At 38.3% G+C, this 24,230-nt stretch overlaps 1 protein-coding gene across 7 annotated transcripts in view; it reads right to left on the minus strand.

Annotated features, from left to right (window-relative positions):
* Positions 1-24,230, minus strand: part of MPPED2 (metallophosphoesterase domain containing 2) — a 206,576-nt gene that overhangs the window by 34,533 nt on the left and 147,813 nt on the right. For all 7 annotated transcript variants that reach the window (XM_064512889.1, XM_064512887.1, XM_064512886.1 and 4 more), the window contains one exon: positions 14,765-14,990. In XM_064512889.1, the coding sequence (XP_064368959.1) occupies positions 14,765-14,990 (226 nt within the window). The remainder of the gene's footprint in view (positions 1-14,764; positions 14,991-24,230) is intronic.

Consider the following 24,230-nt stretch of genomic DNA (forward strand, 5'->3'; position numbering starts at 1 on the left):
GCTTTTGCTCAGTATGAATGGATACTTCCTTATGACTACCTGTCAAAAACTGCTTTTTGCCAAGTATTTCCGGCAAAGCTGATCCAAATTCAGGAACAGTTTTGGCACAACCAGACCCACACTCTTTTTCAGCAGATCTACCAGCTGTCAAATCCTGCCTCTGAATAAGTAAAAGATACAAATACTAACAAACTTTTATTACAGAGCTGCTTTTCCAAACAGGTGAATGAAAATTCAAATAAAATTACAAAATAACAAAGCTCTGACCATGATTAACTGCTGACAAACAGTTACAGTAATTTTGGGAAAGTCAATATATCCTGTCTAAACAATAGACTGTTCAAAGCTTTAAATATTAAGGAAATTTTTCCTGAACTAGAGTACTTTATTTTCTTAAAATCACATCCTGGAGAAGCAGTGAGAAATGTGATGCTGATCCATACACTGTGAATTAAGGAAAGACACTGAGAATTATCTTCTAGTGAATCTAAATCCAGCACAGAATAAAATTATGGTGTAACTTGGGGCGGGGGGAGAGAAAGGAGGAGATGTAATTGCTGTGAGACAGGAGAATTATAGCTAGTCAGCAACTAAGATTGCAAAGTGCTAAAAAAACCATAGCCCTATCTCATTACATCTAATTTTTGTAAACATAGTACAAATTCAGTCAGTGGATGAAAAGAATATAGCAGATTGTATGATCCTAGACTTGGGCAAAATATGATAAATCTCTTCAAAAGACCAAACACTGGCTTGCCTGTGAGGACTATCACAGAGGCTAAACAGTGGCTAAAGAGCTACAAGCAAATGGATGCAGCAGCACAAGGGAGGTGCTAGTAGATTGCTACAGGGACTGGTATTAGGATCAGTTTTATTTAACATCTTTATTAATTATCTGGAAGAAGGGGTAAACAGTACATTAATTAAATTCACAGATTCCAGTATAATGAAGTGGTATAAACATGACAATGGGGAAAGAAATTATTCAAAGGGAGGTTAGAAACACAGAAAGAATAAGAAAATGGGATTCAATCAGGCTAATACATCTAAGAAGAAAAGAGTAAAACGTAAAAAATCAGCGAGAGGAAGAAACCTGAAAGCCGTTAAGCTAAAACAAAAGACCTAAGGGCAGTAGTTGACAGCAAATTATGTACAAGCTTGCAACATGAACAGGAATAAGAATAAAATGATTTGGGCTACAGATATGGATGTATCGCATCAAAAGACAACGTCATGAAAGTCTGGACTTCCCACGGAAGCAATGCAACATACTGTTGCCATACTAAATCTGTATTTCAGTTAGCCAAGTATCTCTATCCAACATATATTATGCAAGTGACATCCATGCAGAATACTGTGGTTTTCGTTCCGAGCCTTCTCTGAAGATAACACTCCTCTCCGGGAAAAAAAAAAAATATATATATATATATATAAAATCAACACAAATATGAAAGAGCAAAACTGATAAACTTGTAAGGATTGCCAAGATTAAATATGTACAGTAATTGAGACAGGGTCTGAAAGGCAAGAGAAGAATATAAACATCACGAAGGGAAAAGAAACGTTTAGACTCATCAAATAAGGTACAGTGCAGACTTTTAAAAAATGAAACAAATGTGGGGAGAATGCAAGTGGAGTATTAGTTCATGTTAGCAACACCTAAAATACTAAGGAAGAATCTCCAAAGGAATTAGCTTAACCCCCCCTTCTCCATTTATTAAAAATGAGCAAAACATTCAAAAATACAGTGCAGGAAATAATCCTACCATGGCAGGATTACTTAATAGGTCTTTTCCATCTCTAATTTCAATGACTCTGTAAGACACAATAAGCAGAGAGACAACCCTCTACAAAATTAAATCACTCGGAATCAACCGGAGAATGAAAATTAAATCACAGTAAAGTATTTTCTTCTTTGTAAGCATCAGCATTAATCACATGCAAAAGTAAAATATTAGTTAATTTGATTCTCTGTGCCTTCCAGACTCCGGTCGAAATGAATCAATGCAGGAGGAGTGATTTCTCTGATAACTGGGGAAATGATAAGGAAAGAAAAAATCAGTAGGAACAGCTGGTGAAAATGAAATGACCAAAATGGTAATACAGAAAACCATGTTTAGGGATCTCTATCTCTAAATTCATAGTAAGAGCAAAAACTGAAAAACTTCACAATGGTGGCTTTTAAATAGCATTATCCAAAGATGGTTATAATTGGAAAGAAAAACACTCTGGACAGTATAAGCCACTAGCAATTTGTTTGTTTAAATGACTATTATTATTATTCTGCAAACCTGTGAAAAATGGCTTTATTAGATACGGCACCCAAGCCTCCAAATGGTTAGCCAGATATAACACTTTAGAACTGCCACAGGAAAAACAACAACGTAACCCAGAATCCCACCAACTCCTCCTTAACTGACACAAAAAAATAAATAATGGATGAGATGAATTTAAAAAGCACGATACATTTTGGAAGCCATTCTCCTTAATTGCCGTGACGCAGGTTACTCGGGTGCACATGAGCCACTCGCTCAGCTATTCATGTCAGGATCATGTCAGTGATAAGATGCACACTGAAAGAATTACATCTGCAGTGTGTCAAAGAAGGGATGTAGGTATAACGTTAGCATTTAACTGTGCTCTCTAGTCCATGAAAGGTCAAACTGGACAAAACACAGCCTAATGAAGCAGTTTGTATCTGGGGGTAAAGCAGCACAAAGCCTTCCAAATTAGCAGTTAAATCAGGGCAGGAAGCAATAATGGATCCAGTTCTTATCGTGGCCAACGAGCATGCAGACACGGACTTCACTGCGAGTCGAGTTTGGTCCGGTTTTGTAAAGGGCAATAATTTAAGCTTGCGTACTAGCGCAATTGATGCACGCACTGTGCAAATAAAGAAAAACCGGCCATGCATAGAGCAAGAGACGAGCGCAGGAGTCGAGACAAACCCCGCTGCCTCATGGCTAATTCTCTTTCCAGACAACAACCCTAAGTTCTTTAGTTCAGTGACAGACTTTACTGAACTGACAACGAAATATGTAATAAACCTAACAAAAACTTTAAAAAAAGAAAGAAAAAGAAAAACACACACACACACACACAAAGGAATGATATAGAAAAAAATAACTAGAGACCTGTTTTGTTCCTTCTGATACATTTTTAAAATAGATACTTTCCTCCTGCAGGGAGGAAATACTCTGTTTAATTGGAAGGATAAATCATTAAGCTTTTATAGTTAGTAATACTTTATATAATGAAATTAAATTAGTTTCTCACCACATACACTGTTTGTCGCTTGAATTTTACAATTACTTCAAATAATGGAAGTTTTACAGCTCCGTTTGTTTGTTTAGATTCCACCAGTTCCTTGATCTTTATGTATCAGTAAAATACTGTCTGCCTTCTACCTTCCACAGAAAAATACACACTACCTTAAATAACCTTCTGAATGTCGAGGGGATAGATGCATCTTTAAAACTAGGTGAACGAAGTTAAAAATGTAACTCCTCTTCTTTAATCAAAGCTGAAATCTGGTTTCACAAATTTGAAGATGTGGCAGGTTCTTCTCACTCAAAACGCATGGTAAGAAGCACTTTTGCTGGGACGGGATACTTCCTGCAGCTGCAGGCTAGCTTCTATGAGCTTTCGATCAACATGTAGCCACAAATGTCACTAACTTGAACAATTTTCTATAGGCCTCCAATTATTTTCCTCTTTCTATTTTCCCCATCCTACAGCAACACAATCAAGCTCTAAAAACGAAGAAAGTGCAGCAGACACATCACTGATTTCATTGCCATTTAAGCCAACCCCAGCAGCTCTGTGCTGCAGACTGATGAGGAAAGCACATTAAGCACTTGCAACACAACATCCAAGTAGACCTGCTTTGCAGCCTGATTAATAGAAACAGCCTCGAAGGACTAATCACAAGTCGAGCTCTGTTTTGTAGATTAATAGAACAAAGGCACAAGAGAATAGGGAAGGTTACAGGACTGGAATATAAATAAGAAAAGGTGTACGCTCTCAGTAGTTTGACTGCTAGCAGTTATCAACTAAAGGCACATCTCCATGGCAAGATCTCACTGGTCTGTACTAAAGCAGCTCACTTCCAGATGGACAATCGGAAAGGGCATCTCAGAATGTTTTATCTATATTTTAACTCCAAAATTTAAGACAACAAAACAAAATCTTTTTCTGAAACAAAGCATACTTGCATCTCACTTCAAGTATCACTTAAAATTTCTGTTCAGATTAGCTGATTACAGTATTTGCAAGAACTATACTTTTCAGCTGTGCATACATAGACAGATCAGCAAATACAACACTGGCATACAACGAATGACTATTACTGCAAACGCTGCTGCCACTGCAATATGGTAACAGATGCTAAGACCCAGCAGAGTTTCCACACAGCCCATCTGAGCCTGAGAGGAGGTGCCCTGTCCCGCCGCTTCTGCTGGCCCCGAACAGGATGCCACCTCGTGAGGGGAAGGAACTAAGATCTCAGACAGAGAAAAGTTATACAGATAAATCCCTTGGAGACAAAATGCAAAATAACATACATTTTTCCATTACCTAGATTTTTGTAATGTTAAACAGTGATTTACAGGTATGCATAAACTATGTGTAGTGTCTACACAAATACCATAGAGAGAATAACGTAAATGACTTTTCCATGCCTCTGAGGAAAGCATACTTCTCTGCTTTTGAAAGTACTGTACTTACTGGTTATAACAGGAAATTCTGTAAAGATAAAGGGAATACAAAACACTGTTTCTGTGTCTACTTCAGAGTTCCAGAAGAAGTACAGGTTCAAATCAGAGTGCTTCATTAAAAATGTGGAATCTGTTGTGTACAATCCTAAAAGAGCTACAAAACTTCTTTTAACTTCAAGTAGGCCATCCTTTATTTTTCAAAATATCTCTTTATCTACAGAAAGATGAAACAAGCTGCTAAGCTCTATCATAGTGATTTATACATGCCTTCTTTCCAGTTTTCCAACCTTTCCCAAAAACTCAACCTCTTCCAGAGCTATACATACAAGAACACAAGCTATTCTTGAACCTTACAAATCTAGGAGTTTATTAAACAAGGTTTTCAGGTTACGTAATGGAGGACACTCTTCCTTAAAGTGGTATTTTCTTGGTTTCTCAACAAACGTAAAAACTGTGTTATATTCACAAACAGAAGATGGAGACAAACATACAAAGAACCTAAAAACAAACTCGGGTGCATATAATCCTGGGTTACGGCATATCGGTGCAGCCTGCATTGAAAACGGAAACCCTTTAGGACCACAGCTTTCAGCGGAGCACCCAGCTAGCCCTTCTCCTACGTTTTTCTGCAATGCAGAATATGGAAGTGTCCCAAGCAGCCCAGATGGAACACCGAGAGGTGTTAAAGAGAACACCTTTCTTGCAGTTTCTTTTTATTACATTCCCAGTTTTGGAAACAAGATGCATTAAAATCTGTGCCAGGAAAAGGATATTGAAAGAGTCACCCTTCTTATATAAAAAGCCTACTTTTGAGGAGAAACACAATCCGTAAGTATCTTCTCTGAGTACAAACTCATAAACTTTCTCAAGAGGGCAATGCAGTCAGCAGCTGCCAGTATCACCTTTTTTTAGTGAGATACACTGATCCATATCTGTACAGAAGTAAACTGGCTTCTGAGGAACCAGACCATACTACTTTCTTACCAGCCCTATTGATCCAGTGAATACTGCTAAAAGCATCTAAACGGAAGAAGAGGGCTCTCTGGAAACGGAAGACAAACTGGCAGATAGAGTACTCAGAACATTACATGCAAATTAATGGGCAAAAACCATGATGACACACCTCTCAAACGAGATCCCAAGTACCTCTAGCACCTCACAAATCCTCTACCACACAGTCCTGGGGAGAGTCAAAAGACTTCGTATCAGACATGAGAACTGTTTTTCCTGGTTGAAGTAGACACAAACATACCAGCCACTAGCTCATTTTCTAGAAGTACTATTATCCCTGTCAAAGTAAACCTTGGCACAGGGTTCCCCAAGTACGACAGCATGAAAGGCAAATAGGGAAGCACGTATGTTAAAGGGCACTGGGCTGTTTACACTGAATTCTTTATCCAAAACACTGAACGAGGGGAACAGAGAACAGTTACTGGCTGGCAACTCCCACTACTTTTCCCCAGGTGCACTGTACATTCAGGCTGTAAAATGATGTCCTTGTTTGTGCATAATTACAGCATATACTGTAACTTATCCTTCTGATTATTTACATATCACAGTATCCAGAGGACAGTCAGACAGTGAATGCCCAACAAATTTTGTAAGTGTCTATATTAATGCCATTAGAATGTACATTAGAAGAAGACTATGCTAGACCAAAATCGGCGAAATTATAGGTCTTCATCCATAAAGGTAGTCAAGCTGGTATGGCTCACCTGTCAGGGCTATGTCATATAACCCAGGCAGTGTTGGAGCAGGCACTTTTAGATAACCCAGAACAACTGACCAAGGAGGAAGCAAAGCATCACAGCTTGAGGCCTTCTGTAGAGGTACACACTATCCAGACACATCCACGGAGGCATGGCGAAGAGCTGTTGTCATCGCCTGCTTGTAAACTTCATAGCTTAAGCTTTCTCTCCAATACAAATGGTACACAAAACATAGCCGCCAGCTATACGAACATTTTCCTACTTAACTAGTAGAGTCAAGAAATATTGGCAACTCCTATACTTAAGATATGCAGATGAACTAAAATACAGACTAGCACTTCAACATTTTAGAGGTGGTAAATACCCACCAGTCTCATTGATTTTCAGCTGAAACCATGAGTGTTGAACATTTCTGAAGCTGGGTGCCAAATCTACTCTACCGCAAAAACTTCCATGAAAATGTGACAAATTTAGTTGTCACTCTTGACCTTCTACACTCAAGATTCACAATCACATTCTCTTAGTTGAAGTACTTGTGCAATTTTTGCTTTATTTCATAGTCTCTGCGAATTACATTAAGTATCCTATATACATGTCAGGTTGAAGTCAGCATTCTGATCAATAAGTATTAGATAAATATGACTCAAACCATCTTGAAGACAGTCCTGAGAAATCTTATCTTTCAATGGGAGCTCACGAAATTTACTCACTTGCTACACAACTTACTTCTTACACTAAATCCACATACACTTTTTAAAACTTCATTTCTCTTCCATTTCTATTGAATTCCATTGCCATCAAAACACATGAATCTTACCATTATTGCTATCTGAAGCACTGTAAATCCTTCCATTTTTTTTCCATGTTGCTCCTGAATAGATGGGCTATGAAACAAACCACCTGCAGACTATGCCTAGCCTTTTCACCTTCCTGTTACCCTCCACACAGTACACAGAGCAATACCTACCTCTTATTCTTCTACAATCTTATTCATTTCATGAATGTCAAGTTTAAGGGATACTTTCAAGTGTACAATGCATTTGAAAGTATCTCCTATATTTCCAATTACAACTTAATTCTGCAAAGCTCTTAATATGTGTATCTACATTTAACTGATAACTATATATTTAACTAAAGCTTGGCCTTGATGGTTCTCATTCTTCTACTTCTACGCTTACTGCCCTTGTGTAGTTACCCTCCCCCTAAAACAAAGTCTTGGTCTCCCACTTGGTTCTTTGCTGGAGCCCCAATTTCTCTGGCTCAACTGCTCCTCCCAGAGGGCCTTCAGTCGCCCGGTGCTCGGTGCCTCGGCAGCCTGGCCTTGGCTCGTGTTCCTCATGCTTTCTCCTGGAGCCTGCTTGCCAATGACTCAAAGCACTCAACTGCTCCCTACTTCTCTCCTTCCTGCTTACATTACACCACATAAGGGCAAGGAAGGAAAGAAAGCAAGGGGACTTGAAGAGCACCATCAAATGCAGAGAACAGGATGCAAAATCTGTTCTCAAGATAGCTTGTCAAAGGCAAAACCCCTCCCTTACTTTTCCATTTTCCGACTGTGACGGTGGCTGTCCTCAAGCAAAAGTTTTTCAGTTAACCTGAATGGCATGATATTTTCAGTTTTGTCTTTCCTCCCCTCTGCCCTAGACCCCCATAAAGGGGTATGGCACACTTGCAGGCAGAAGAAAATGGAAAAGTAAAAGTAAGAGTCATGAAGTGCAGAAGCCACACAGAAGAATTTATTCAAGCAAGCACCAACAGGTGTTGAATGAACAGGGTTCAATTTCACAAGGAACAGACTATCTCCACATTACCCGTAACTCTCTCTGTCCTTCCTCCTCCCCCAATTCCCATTCTTTAAGGATGTTCAGTTTGCCTCTCAGGATGAAGTCTATATAAGCCGAGCTGAAAATTCCAGGATTTTTGTAATAGTCTAGGTAATCTCTACCTTTCCTAATTCCTTGCTGGGTGCAAATGCCTTCAAGACTGCTCAGTCAGAAACTACACCCTGTACCACTGCACACAAATGCGACATGGACCACGGTGTACTGCAGGGCTCAGCAAAAGGAAAGCAAACATCTCGTTTCCGGACAGCTGGCAAACGAAGAAAAAAAATCTAAAAACACACACGCGCCACTTGTGGCTTTTGTAGGCACAACTTCATTTCAAAATGATCTCTGTTCTTTAGCAGACCATACTTCCATTTATGAACAGCAGACCACCTTAATCTATTAGCATCTTGAACACTAGAGGTAATGCTCATTCTGACTCTCCTTTCAAAAATCATTTCAACACCCAATGAACTAAGGAGTTTGAATCCCCAATTCTACCTTAGGAAAAATTCAAAAGAGTAGGAAGAGCTGTCTTTGTGTGTTTAACTGGCTAGACCTCCATCTACATACAGACACAGTTTGTGCATCAAACTAGTAATGCATATGCTCTACAAGCTCTTATCCCTGTTGAAGTCAAGCCTGAATGAAAGTAAGACTTCATAATCTGTCCCAGTGCTGAGATGCAGGGCTTTCCAAAAGCAATGGCTAGGACAGGTTAGCATCACAGTATAAAAGTCACTTACGAGACAACATACCTAAATTACAAGCATTCCAGTATCTCGCGTTCTTAAAAAAAAAGAGAGAGAGAAAGGAGGGGGGGGGGGGAAGGAAACCTTTAAAAGTAAACAGGAACATTTTTAACTTAGAAGTGAATCTGGTATCAATGAGACTGAAGAGGAATCAGTGACATTCCCCCAAAAGGCCAAAAACGTAAACAGACAGCTGCAATTCTAGACCTGCGGGAATACATTCTTCAATCTTAAAATGAGAGTTGAAGGACAAATGCCAAGAAAAATGAAACAGAAGCCTGCACCTTTAAACAACCACACTACAGCAGCGGCGTGTTTGTTTAACACACAGACAGAAGACTCAGTCTTTGCCAACACTTTTCTCAGTTGCTGACTTCTACTGAATAAATGCTGGAATTCCTGAAAAACTAGTACACCACCAATATTCTTTTCCAATCTCCCTCTGGTTTCCTCACTGCTAAATAGCAATGAAAAACATTATTGCTGAGTAGGGCAATTTCAGTTCCTCCCTTTTTTAGGCACAAGTTAATTGCCAACTAAGACTATGAAAATAAAAGAAATGAGATCCATTCTAACCCATCGGTATGTCTGAATTCTATCATGTGAGTTGCCAATTGGTTTTCCAGTCCTCACACTCAATATCTGCTGTTAATTTGCTCGCTATTTCAAGAACTTGAAGACTGTCAGCAAAATCCATGATGCATTACAAAACTTATAATTGAAAAGAAAAAATAACATCTGATGCTTTTCTGACAGGGTAAACAAGGTCCGAAAACAATGATCAGAATAAGGGAGACATACTAACTTATAACTACTTGTATTAAAATATAATTGCAAATGAAGCAGAGAAAGCAACAGTTATTGAAATTCATGCAAAATTATGGAAAATCATTTGATGAAACCTGAAAATTTACACTGGATTAAAAACAGAGGAAAAAAGTTGCAAAGCCCATTATTTTTAAAAGGAGATGACTGAACCTCTCTATGTTTTCTTAAGGTTGCCTTATCTATGCCAATTAAAATTTTGTTTCTGAAAAAAGAGTTAAGGCACTTCCTCTAGAGTTACTAAAAAAAGCAAATGAAAGCCTCAGCTTCTCAGAGGTGAGCGATAGTGAGCCGTTTGTTCTTGACCTCTGGATCACCCTACACATCAAATTCTTGGACATAGGAAAAACCCACCAGTATTCATTAAAAGCAACTGGGAGGCCAGCTTTGTGCTTCTGTTCTTGAGACCTGAGCAAGCCACAACTTGACAAATGTGCAGGATATTGCTGAACAATGCTGCTGTTCCTGTCAGGAGGGAAAAGCTTTATTCCCAGCTTCATTCAGGATGGATTGATTTTAATCACAACAATGCAAATCACAGATTTTAGTCATTATTTAAATAATCAATTTTAATCTTCTTTTACTTTTGTGCTTTTCAGCTATTTCCGTAAAGTTGATTTTAACTAACCATTAAAATGTGTTGATTTGTATCAAATTCAGCTTTTATACAAATTTTAAAAACTTTCATTCTTCAGAAAAATTTATCTATCCATAGTTATTTAAACAAATATATATGCTGAGAGTCTTCAGTTTTACTTTTCATTCTGCTAGATATGGGTGGATGTTGGCCTTATATTTTAATAGCTAAGAAACAATGTAAATGACTGCTTTGCTAGATTACTTTATACTTATGGTTTGGGACATTTTTGTGTCATTCTTATGGAGAGCAGAATTTAAAAACCATAATTAAAGCCTATTGTATTGCTAGTCATGAAATAAAATACCATAAATTGCTAGGCACACAAAATATCAGAATACTTCCATGTTTCAATTTTCACTTTTTTTTTTTTTTTTTTAATTTTTAAACAAACCAAAAGCTACCTGCGGAGCTTACTGAACAGCAGAACAGAACAAAATACAGAAAATATTATCCCTGCACCACTGTTTCTCTCAAAACCTTATTTAAACAAATTCTGGCTCCAGTTAACTGCTGTTCTCTGGTGGTTTGAATGCTTTTAAAGCTCCATCAGAAAACAGACATTGCTGGAATATTTGTATTAAAATGTCTGTAACATACTATAGTAAATTAAGTCCTTAACATGGAGGAACAGTTTCAAATATAATTCAAATATGTGTATTTTAAAATAAAAACATTTTAAAAGTTACACGTGCTCACACATGCTCAGTAGCTGAAGAGATCCAGTAAAAACAGATCCTCCCTCCTTACCCTTCTACAGATACCTCAGTACACCAGTTACAGCTGTGCGTGCTGAATAAAGGGAACCTTAAGATCTAAAAATTCATATATCCCTCACTGTTTGTATTGTTTGTCCTACTCAGGACCAACCTGGCCTCTTAATCGCAAATTTCCAAAGAAGAAAATGTTTCCATTGCAGTCTTTAAGAGTTTGGACTGCATAAACTGTCAATTATTTCTCCAACAAACGATCTGGGTTCATAGGGCAAAGGCAGAAGGAAGAGAAAGGAGGGACATGTTTTTATGGATTGTTATCTATAGACTAAATGGAGAATCTTCAGCCATTTTAGTCCTTCAAGGTACATAAAAGAATTTCCTAGTTAAGGTGCGAAAATGTCAGTTACACTCTCCACCTCTGAATGTGAGCGTAGCTCAGAGCGTGATTCACATCCCACCCTTGCTCTTTCCTCTCCTAGGGGCTGGTATTCTGCTTTCAACTCCTCGCCAGCTAATGCCATTTAATACTCTTAGACCTAGCAGGCTAAATTCAGATTTTCTGCTCCTTAGAGGCTGTTGATATGCACCACTGCACACTCCAACTGCAAATACACATGAATGCTCCTGTGTACTGCACGTTATTTTCTACATACAAATTCTACTAAATTGTAAGTTAGGAGGCACTACTTGAATTCTCTTAGGTCTTTAGAAAGCTTTCAGATGTACCAAGAGTAATAACATGTAATGAATATGGACTGATATTTCTTTTCTGTAGCTACACTGAGTTAGCAATTTACATTTTCTAAATAGATAGATGACTTATAGCCGGTTTTTGCAGTCTTCTGGCGATTACTTCTTAGAAACCTCTGACAGGCTGAAACCCCCGAATCACAGCTGTTATTCTTGATTCGATCGCTCTTTTTAAATTAAAACCAGTAGCTTTATCAGCAAATGAGAATTTTTTCCCCTCTGGAAATACTTACAAAAATGCACATAATTGAATTTGCCAACTTATTTCATTTTAGGGTTGGAGCATCTTCTGGGTTAATGACCTGACTTCCACTTTTTAAAATCCTAATTGAGGTAAGCATCACAACAGGTAAGGCCACAAACACATACAACCCCCCCAACACATTCCCTTTCTTTAGGGGTAATCTGAAGATTTATAGCAGCAGAGTGAGATGTGGTTGGAGGGGAAGGAGAAAAAAACTGGAGGTGCTAACAGGCTTGCCTGATCATTCTGTCTTAGCTTCCATGCACAGGACAGAATTGGAACAGATTTTTCCAGTGTCTGATGTAACTTTTCCTTCCTGGCAAGGACCAACTAAAATGCAGGCAAGCAGCTGAATTTTCATGTTTTCCAGGAACCATCATAAAAACACAAGAGAAATGAAGACCACCTCACTGTCCTCCAAACCCAAACTGGATGTATTGATCTAAAAAGCTGTATTCAAAATTATAGCCTCATCTCCATTTCCTATCACCAACTGTTTTACAACAGTTTTCCACAGCTGAACACAAATGAATCATCTTCCAAGAGACAGCAGAAGTCTGCTCTTGGTTGGAGCTCAACTTCACTTTCTGGCATCTATCATTTATCTCCCATCGATCACAAACTGGAAAAAAAACAGTTACTAATGGATTACTGAGAGGAATAATTAAGATTTGTCTTCCACAGCAAGGTCAGGTCAATGTACGCCACTCATATCTTGTGATTAAACACAACCCTGTTCCTTGCTATGGTGTCCCTTAATATTTCAGATCAAAGATCCTAATTTCATGTGTATACCTGCAAAATGAAAGAACTTCTAGATGCAGCTGGAGACAAAAGGGTAACAGATCACTATTTATGGATTTGGGATACAAAAAGGAAAAAAAAAAAGTACATTTTGCCAGTATAGATAAATGTCAGCGCATAAGATGGGTTCTCCATTTCAGAATACCGAGTTCTCTCTTCCACAAGAATGCATTTCCCAAGACCTGGATTCCAAGTTATCCTGCAGATTTCTCCAGCAGCTCTGTAATAGTAGTTTAGGTAAATCTGTCTTAAATAAATTTGAAAAAATGCCTACAAATTGTAAACATCGCTGGATGCCTACAAACTGCAAGCCCTCTGTGTGATGTATACACATGAAAGAAGCTGAACACAATCTTAATCTCAGCAGCTAACCTTCCAGCGCACACAGATGCTCACCTTGCAGCACCAGTCTCAAATCCACCTTACACTACCCAAGGGTCTGTATTTGCCTGTGTTCTTCAGTGAGTTATATGCTGCTACATTGTACAGATTGCTTTCAAAGGTCTGTAAGAGACGGTTCTTAACCTGAACTAAGATAATCTTTCCCAATTAGCTGATACTGCAGGATTTAGAGTATCTTTTTAGCTAGGCAATGTCAGATTGATTTAAACTGCAAGATAAAGATTATGATTTTTAAATAAGAAAAATCAGTAGCTTTAGTCAAGAGTGCTAGACACAGAGTTAGATTGTTGTTTTCTAGCCAGTACTAGCACACATTCATTACAAAAAAAAAAAAAAAAAAAAAAAAAAAAACACACATTGTCAGAAGTGTATTGATGTATGAACCACCAGAGTCTGTGAGCTAAGTGAACAGTCAGAAAAGATGAGAGGAAGGGAAGTGTGAGAAAGGGGAAAATTCTCATGTCTATTGGTCCCATTCTTTAGTTCAAACTCTGCCCTTCCCCCTCCTCTCCCACTTTCACATTTAAAACAAGCCTGACATCAAAAAGATTAAGTTATAAGCTTATAATAAGCCCTTCTTATAGGTGTGCATAAATTAGCATCTAAGCACTTCAACTGACAATTGAGAATGCCAAGTAACACAATGATTATCACCATCACAGAAGTTCAGTTTTCCAGGAGAGGCTCAAAGGGTTATTTTTAGTATTATTGTTATTATTTTTAGTGTGAGAATTTAAAACAAGCAATCCCCAAGATTCCACACAGAGATATCAGGCAACATAATTTAACAACATGTTGAGAAAAAAAGAGAGAGCTCCTTAGCACAAAACTGTGGACAGCAATTGTTCCTGCAAATGCTTGGCTCAGGGGTAAAATGAGGTCAAAACTGGCTTGAAATCTCGCTATCACACCTTTACGAGCAAAAGAAAACGATGCTTATGTCTGATCAGAAGTAAGAGGTAAAGATTCTGCTGCCTTGAACTTTGTGCTGTGTGGGTGTTAAATGGTACCATACTAATCTAATAGCACAGCAGAGGTAAACATCAAAACAGGACAGAATGCAATGGAGTGAATTCTTCCCTAATATGCCCTAAGACGCCACTGCATTTAGTTAATCCACAAGCACAGAGTGAATACTGAGTCCTCAATTTTTTTAAAGCACACTCAGCAAGCAGAATGGAGCTAGATTACAATTCTTCTCTTACTTCACACACATGCCTAAACTTCGCATATTTATCCTACTGCAAAAAATACAGTCATTGTGGTTCAAAATGCTGTTCTTCAGGGCAAAGCAACAAAGCATCCCCATGCATTTTCAGCAGCAATGATTCCTGCTGTGGCTTAAGGAATAAATATAGCAAAGAAAGTTTAAATTGAGACTTACCAAGGGGCACCATATATTCGGAATCCTTTAACTGTTACCTCTGAATCTTGCAAGTAAATACTATTTGTCAGGAGTGACTGAACATTGTCAAAGTCCTCTGGTTTCAATTTGGACACAGAGGGAAAGCGGTAGTAATCTTGTTTAACAAGGTCTGCCATGAATTCCTTATCAAATGTCAGTTCATGATTCCCAGCAATCACTATTTTATATTCATACGGCAGGTTTCCTGAAATAACAAAAAAGAGGACTTAATTAGCACATTTTCCTCCCACACCAACACTGCCGACACAATAAATAGACAGCTAGCAGTGACAGAATGAAATAACCCAAGATCTTTGTGCATCTCCTTGTTGAACAGAAGTTATTAATGCTGCTTCTCTTCCACTGAATGAAACTGTGTTAAAATGTAAGTAATGCCACATGAGAAATGCCATAAGAAAAAGTGTGCACTGCAGAATTAGACAAAAGAAGCTGGTAGGTACTGAACCAGCTCCTAAGGTGGTGCTCCCTTGCTTTCGACTGATTATACACTGATTTATACTAGCCAAAGATGTGACACTGAGTCTGATGACTTAATTCATGAGACTGAGTCAGACTCAGCAGTCCTGATTCCTAATCCACAGAACTGACGTGCTGCAAGATACCCCAGGTATCTCAGTGAGTGGGTAAAAAGGAGCTAGCAGTACACCTCAAAAGCGTGTTGGGACGATACCAGGTATGCGATACTGAGTTGGGTAGCTGGTGCTGTTGTTTAAATTACACAGTTATTCAGATTAATTTGTAGGGAATCCAAAGCATCCAAGGAGTGACTTTTATTCCCAGGCCTAGCCTGTTCTCCAAAGCTCCAAATCACTCACAATGGACTTTCGCTTTATTATTATTTGGTTTACAGTTAGCATTTCATTCCTGTACGAACACACACAGAAGGAAGCATGAAACCCAAATAACTAAGGCATAAGGTAGGAGAAAAGAAATGCAGTTAGCTCATTTACCACAAGGGTCAGAGAACAGAGCACAGGCTTCACCACCTGAAGTCAGTGCAAGTATTTCTGTCAGGAATGCAGTTTAGATCAGGTCCATGGAGCCTGACTGACTTCAGAGTGCAGAAACAGATTTTCAAGCACTTAGTACCAGCAACCAGTGTCAGATGTTCCAGATAAGCATACTGGGTGCTGACCTTCCTGAAAAATATGGTCCCATACCATGGTCTCTTCACATAGGTTAAGTTACAAAATCTGTCCCAAGATGACTTGCCAAAAATCACACATAAGTCTGCCTCAAACCTGAAACTGGACTTGCATCTCCCCTCTACTGCCTTCACCATAATCCCTAGCCTTATACCAAGTTATGCATTTTAGCATGTATTCCTAACAATAACTTAAAATATTTTTTCATGAAAGTGGTAAATGCTTCACAGAAACATAGATTAAATAAATCACTATATATTCACCTTTATATACTGCTCATAGGCCTTCTGTTATTTACACAAACCATGAAGACAACAACTGACACTCTGTAGCCGTTGGTGTTGTTAGCCCAGATGCTCAGAGATACATATAGGTCAGGTTTGGAAAAAAGCCACCAGTCCTCAGAATGCACGTGGAAATCTGTGGGCAGGACTTCCACGGCTGCAACGGCCAACGCTTGCCCTAAAGGAAATGTAGAATTGGGTGCTACATATTCTGCAGGAATACAGTTTTCCTAAATAAATACAGCTTTGCTATTTTAAAATTTGTATTGCAAACTTCAAAAGTGATTTTTTTTCTGTTAAAGTTTCAAACTAAAGCAGGAAATATTTACAACAAGATTAACTTTACCCTAACTAGGGGTTATGGGAGACCAGTCAAAACCCTCTGCTTTTCAGTATTTACAGCATGGAAATGGGATTTATTCAAGATCTGAATATAAATATTTTCTTCACAAAATTAGTTAATTCTGTATTTAAAAAAAAGCTATAAATCCCCTGAAAAAAAAGCAAGCATCTTCACAGATTCCTCACGTGTGAACAAAACGCTGATCATACATATTCATAACTCTCTATGGTGCTGCATTAGATTAAAAGCTGGGGAAGATGCCACTGGGCATTTATTGCTCCTCTACAGTTTACGCCCCACTCCCCCTTTCCCTCTTCCCTCTCCCTTCCCCATCTCTGCCACATACTGCTCTGCAATTAATTTTTATTTAAAAAACAGAAGTGGCAGGTACCCACAATTCCTGCTCTCTGCGACTCCTGGGCACGAGGTAAAATTGCTATTTTCTTCTCTCTCAGGAAACATAAAAGACACCACTGGCATGAAATTTGATACACTTGTCATAACTATCAATCCCCCAAAACAAGCTAGATGTGATTAAATTCTCAGAGAAGTAGGATGGAGAAGTTAAATTCAGGTTTCTGCCAAGTTATCAACATTTGCCAGTTTTAGCAGAGAAAACTTCCTAGTCTTACTGGATAAATGTCCAGATTTTACTTTCCTCCATTTATTTTAATAAAAGATTTGAAAATCAGCACATTTTCAGTGTGGACAAATCCATTGGACAAATCAGTCCAATTAAATCTGGAACATTTTGTTTCAAGTCCATACATAGATATATATATTTTTCATTATGCCAGACACTTTGAAAAAGAAGGTTCACTTTGCAGACACATAGGACACATCAGGAGACGAACTAATTCTGGGATCAATGATTATTGAAACATATAAGTGTAACATTGTATGTGTCATATATATATGAAAATCACTAGGGAAAATTACACAGTATTTACTACAATTCATGCCACAGAAGTCATTAATTTTATAGGGACTAAGGAAAGGCTCTGCCTGGTCAGTCATGGAGACCCAGTAACACACTGGGGAGCCTCAGAGCCACTAGAAGAGAATGGTCTCTTCCCAAATGTAATCAGGGAGCTCAGTCCAGCACCCCATCGATGAAACCCAAGGATCAACACCAAAGACAGAGGAATATGCTGGAACACAGCACTGAGGAGAACCTTCAGGGGCACCAAAATACGTCAACATCTGCCTGTAAGCCATAGCTCTGCTGTACTGCACACTCATAACACGCCAGCTGAAGAGTAATCAGTTCTGGCTGCGGATGCATTTGTTGCAGACCCGAGTCCCTTATTCGCGTATGAGGCAAGATGCGTCTCATTCCATATCTGTAAATACTGTCATTATTTACCATAGGATTGGCAGAAAATTCTGACCTTGCTCCCCTTGCTAGTGATGAGGAAATCTACTCATAAAAATGCAAACACATACCAAAAACCAAGCCCAAGTAAAGGACAGGAGAAGGGAAAGTCTCATCCATTTCTTTCCTCTTCCCTGAGGAAAGACTATATAGCATTAATCACAGTAATAAATTACCTGCAAAAAGATTAGCTATTTGTTCATCACATTCAGGTTTTTCCTTCATGAAAGGCCCTGGCAGTGAACATTCATTCTCAGTTTATGAAATACTTTGGCATGTTTTATTTCAGCAGTCCTGCTCTTTTTCTATAATCTGATCGGTGTTTTATATGGAAACACAAGCAGTCTCACTCAAAATCTCCTACTCAATTTTAGAGATTCATCTTTACCAGATGAATCTCTAGGTATCTACATTCATAATGCCTGTACAGCGGGAGCCACTGCAGCACAGTACAGAGGCTGAAAAGTATTTCCTCATCTTTCTGCGCTAAAATTTTGTTAACTACATTTGTTCTTTATTAAACGTCTTTCTTAACAAATAAAATTTCCATCATGTACCAGTAATATTATTCATTCTAATTTACATTGTGAATCCAGTAAACAGAAGAATCTTCTTTCAAAACAGAAAAAGCGTCTGATGTGTTTGTTGGGATAAGCACTTCAGAATGTCAAATTACCAAGTGCCAAAGTAATAATCCAGTTTAATTTAAAAATACTTACCTATTTCCCAAGTGAGATCAAAAAGCTACAATTACAGCTGGTAAAAATGATTAGAAAAAAAGATCATCATGAAAGGTGTGGTCTGGACAAATAAGCACTGAGTCTGTGAAGCAGACAGACTTGCACTGGAATATCTGAAATCTTCAGAATGAACAGATTATATATATTTATATATATATATGCATATATGGGGGAATTTTCTTGTATATATACATGTATTTTCTTGGCCAAGATGTTTTTCAACATCTGCCCATGATAGGAGTGACAAGGACAGAATGGAGCCATTGATTAAGAAAATACTGTAACTAGACAAGTTGTTCTCTTCTGGAAGACAAAACTTCAGTACCAGTCTCGTTCAGAGAAGAACATATGTAGTCAACCGTAAATAAACTATAAAAACGAAATGGTTTATATAAATACATTAATCTGGGGGTATCAAAGACTTCTGTGCTTTCTTCATTTCTCCAGCTGACCCTCAGGCCACAGTCCCACTTACCAGTCCTTTCATCCCCGTGTCCCCCAAGCAGTTGTCCTCAGTCCTGTGCCACTGCCTCTCTTTGCCAACCCAAGGATTTGGTGGCCAGAGAGTAGGGCGGATCAGGAAACTGCTCCAGCTGAAAAACTGACATACTAAAAAAAGGACTGAGACTCTGCGTGAGCTCATGAGGCAGGACTTCCTCTGCTGGCAGCAACCGCTTATGTCACTTCGAAGTGTCAGCCTAACTTTGAATACATAAATTACACTTTCTTTAAGTAGGTGTTCCAGTATTTTTTTTTACGTTCCCTCAAAGCATTTGATCCTAGGAGTCCTCAATTTGTTGAACAACCATTCCTGTTTTAATGGCATGCCTCATGTAAGTACAATTTAGTCACACAACCAAAGCTCTGTAGAGCTGCCAGACACAAACAGGAGTCTGACTGGCATGCTTGATTTCCTATAAAAACAGAAAAAAGGAAATAAAATTTTTTGGACTATTGTTACCTACAAAGTCCACTGGGGAGGCAGGGGAGTTAGAATAAAGTGACACTAACTAACTACGTAGTGGTAGAAACCTATATTTGCATACACAAAAGCTACGCAGGTGCTTTTGATATAAAGCTCTGAACACGCATCCACATACATAAACTGTTCAGGCCACACAACACTCCATGAAATGTTAAGTGTTTTCATGCCCTGTACATGCCCTTCATCTGTACAAGTGGGAAACCTGTGCAAGCAAATCATTTATAATTTACAGCATATCATATATGTTTCAAAAGTACAAGACTGGCCATGGAGCATTTGCTTATAACCAGCCATATACAAGTGCAGAAATAAACACTGGAGGAGCAGATTTCATGTTGTTCCTATGGACTTCCAGCCACTGCACCGCGGCAGCACAGCTCACTATGAGCCGTATGGGTACAGTCGTACAAACTGCCCATCAACAGGCAGCAGGGGAGGACAACCAGCGAGGATCACCAAACAGAACGTCCTCCTGTACAGCAGAACCCTAACTCTTCATAGACATTTCTCTTTGAAAGCCCACTGAAACTTAAGGCAATTGCGATTGCACTATCTTCCACGTACTTAGAGCACTCTATGGCAACACACCCAGGCCCTTTTCAGCATTCCAAGAGATGAGAGAGCATCTCCAAGACTCTGATTTCTCCTCCTGCAGCAACAAATGAGTTAGACTGTATAAATACGATTAATAGACTCCAGCTTCTGCATGACATCCTGGACTTCTCACACCATAAAGGAAAACACTGTAGGTACTGAGATCCAAAACAGAGTAGGAGAAACAAAGGTCTTTTTTCTAGGATGAGATAAACTGTGAAAATATTCTGGCCTTCACAAGAACTCCTCAATGGAACAGCTAAAACTGAAACCAACCAACATACTGGCTGAAAGCTTAACACACCTATTTCTACATGTCTTCCCTCTCTGTCTGTAGAAATCTAAAGAATGAAATAATTAACTACAACGAAGCAGGCAAACAGTCTCTAAGCCCTTCTCCCTCCCCCCCATAAGAAAATTTTGGAGAAGGAAAAATAAAGGCAAAACAACACATGGGAAACACAGCAAGATGGACAGATGACTTAAAGTGTAACTGTTTTGCCTTTATGCAAAGAAAACATCAGACCACAGCACAGGGAGAAGCAAAGGCTGAGACCCTTAAATTCCTGTGATAAATCTAAAGCTTGCATGTTAAAGCTCCCCTTTGTTGAAAACGCTGTTAGACACAACAAAACAGAAACGTTACGTAAGTGCAAGCTCTGCCTCTGACCTTTCACTCTGTAACCGTCAGGCTTCATTAATTTTCACAAGGCCTGACAGCTCTAGCGTTAATACTCACACTTGCTGATCGAGCCACACAGCAGGTTCAGACTGCTACCTTCTCCTCTGAAACTCATGCATTAGGATTTCTTCCATGCTGGCAATGGAAAACCAAGTCTAAGAAACATTAAACACAAAAAACTACGTTACAATAATGCCAAGGTTGAGCCATAAACCCATGAAAGCAAGGAAGCATTGAGTGAATCTTGCCTCAGCACCTATAACTCAGCTATGTACTGCCAAGATATGGCAGCATATATGGTCCTCTGCAAATGACCACAGATACCAGAGATGTTACTTAACCTGTATGGTCACTTAGGAGCAGTCTGATTCTGCAGATACAGCGGTACCTCATATCAACTACTTACATTCATTACCTCACCCATAGGTAAATGAAGTGAATTTTGTTTGACCCTAGGCTGTAACATCGTCACGTGCACTACAATCCCTGAAATGGCCATATATACTGCAGAACCTAGTTACCAGTGGGTCTGATTTAATGATGCTGTGACATTTGCTAACAATTCCTTGCTTTTATGCATTTATGTCTCAACCATAACATTATTCTAATGTAACTGTTTGTGATTAATATCCTTTTCCTCTCTGTTAATAAAAAAAAGCACCATAACACAAGTGATAATCTTTTGCTTCACTTCCCGGTGTCCCATGACCTCTTCAAAACTATCCTGACACTACACATTTTGGTTTTTTGATCTTACAAAATTGTTTTGAATTTCATTGGGCTAATGTTATTGAAACTGTTTCTTGAAACTTAGAAGGTTTCACTAAGTTTTATCAATTAATACATAGCATTTATTCATTCTGAAGCAGAAGTCTTTTTTTTTTTAATCTGAACTCAAAGAAAATAAAATTTTTGAGATTTTGCAGCTTACATCACTGCCAGTTTTAGGTGCAAAAAGCCCCCCAAACCAACTTCAAAATTAAAAAACATAAAGAGCACAAACTGCTTGCTAGCCCCTTTTCTTCAGGCTTGTAACTACATAACCCCAAAAACGGGGCTTTTAAGAAAAAAAAATTACCTAACTTACATAAAACCGAAAAAGCTGATAGCTATGCAATTTCCCTTTAAATTTAGCAAATTCTGAAGACAACATCCTTACTGTAAACTACAATATCCTGGGTTTCCTACACACAAAACAATACATGACGGACTACCATGACAGCTTTGGTGCTATATGCGCACTTCTAAAGAGTGCCATTAAGTGAAAGAGCATTCACTTGAGATAATACCTAAGGTTTTCAGAAAAGAATTGCCTCATCTTTTGTCTGATAAAGTTGAAGAGTGTTCCTCTAAACAGAATTACCCCATATTTACAATTGTAAATAGGCTAGCATCTAACCCTCTGTACTTTAGGGTCTAACCATATCTAGACATACAGAAATATGTTATATTTTTGTCTCACAGAATTTCACAGTTTCTCTTGCAACTGGGAACATCAAACATTAATACATTAAGATCTAATGCATTAGGGATGGCAATTTTAACTGATTTCAGCTCAGTGTGGTTTCAAATGGCTCAGATCTTAAACTCTGAATACCAATGCTGAGGAAGGAAACATCCTCAACCTTCACAGTGCCAGTGGAGTTAAGTGGAAACGCTCTCCTTGAACTTGATTAAGACTAAATTGAAGAAGAACATTTCTGGTTACTATTACACTAGGCTAAAATATAGACGTGAACCCTAATACTATTTAAATCTAATAAGAAAAAGCCATCTCTATTTCAAAATTTTCAAAGCATTCTCTATAAATGCATCACAGATCAATTTACATGGTACTTTTGCCAATAAGCAAAACGAAATCACAGGTTCCAATTGGCTTAACTCATATTGGAAAGTGCAAAAGCAAATGCTAGAAAATGCAATTATTGCAAACAAACTCCATTTTCTCCGCTCAGGAGGGAATTTCAAGGAACATTTTATTGCCCTCAAATAATATTTCTAAAGGCATCAATACTCAATTCTATTTTCTTTTCAGAGTCCCCCCCACACTATATAACCTAATCCTTTATAAAGAAACTCACCAGATTTTGAAATAATACACTTGTAGTTGATATTACTTGGGCATGCACATGTTGTATCCATTGAAATGATTTTTTTCTTCAAATCTTAAGAATACCACAAAACCAACAGTCACTGTCTGACATAAGCAGTTCCAGACCTACTCCTCGTACTTCACCCTTTGTCTCCGTAATTTACAATTCCAATTAAGTCCTTTTTTCCTAAAAGGACTGAATAAAAGCCATCAAAAAGGGGGTCATCTTGAGAAACAATTATACAGAAAGTAATTAAGCTAATCATAACTATCACGGACAATGTCTTGGTATTTTCATATACATGTATTTTCACACTGCAAAAGGCCAGGGAATGCTAAGGACAAGGCTTACCAGACAAAGCAAAATCTTCACCTAAAAGAGAAACAAGTCCAGAAACCAATTCTTCACCACTACTTACTGAAAGAAAACTTGCCCCAAATCTATAGGAAATTTTATACACAGGACCCAAATCTAGCCTCTGTCCCCCACATTTTTCTGCCTTTCTAACAGGGACCTTTATGCCAGAAGCAGGACTCCCTTTTCTGTCCACGGAATTAAAAAACAGACCTGTATCAGCCTCCTTACAATATCTATCAAAATATAAATATATAAGAAGCAGCAGTCGCACATAATTGCCAGAAAGATTCTCTTGTTTCCCTCCTCTCTGAATCTCTTCCAGTTACTTGGTTTCTCATTTCTAAATGAAGACGCAGAGTCTTTGCTGCTTCCTGTTCACAGAGCGGTAGGCACACGCCTCCCTCTGTCTCACAGCCTAAGGGTAGGCAGTATTTCAGAAAGGATCCCCCCAAATGCCTCTCTTTTTTTCCTGCATCCTAGGAGGATGAACAGAACATTTTTTCTGAGAAAAAAAAATCTCAAACATATAAATGAAAAATTTTTATGATAACTTTTAATTTTCTTTCTGTGACGCCGTATCCTTTAGACAACAGAACCAAAATCCTTTCTTTCAAAGCTCAGATTTTGGAGGACACTATCGGTAAACTACAAGACATAGCAGGGCCCAGACTTAACTGATTACCAAACACTAACATACTGTGGATAAATTCCAATAATAATAAAAACAAGAAGAAAAAATAATAAGCAGTGGTAGCAAGAATAATCACAAGTAAAATAAATAGAAAGGAAAAAGAAGAAATAGGGTAAAATATTCTAAAAATATCTT

Source organism: Dromaius novaehollandiae, chromosome 5, assembly GCF_036370855.1.
Source record: "Dromaius novaehollandiae isolate bDroNov1 chromosome 5, bDroNov1.hap1, whole genome shotgun sequence".
NCBI lineage: Eukaryota > Metazoa > Chordata > Aves > Casuariiformes > Dromaiidae > Dromaius > Dromaius novaehollandiae.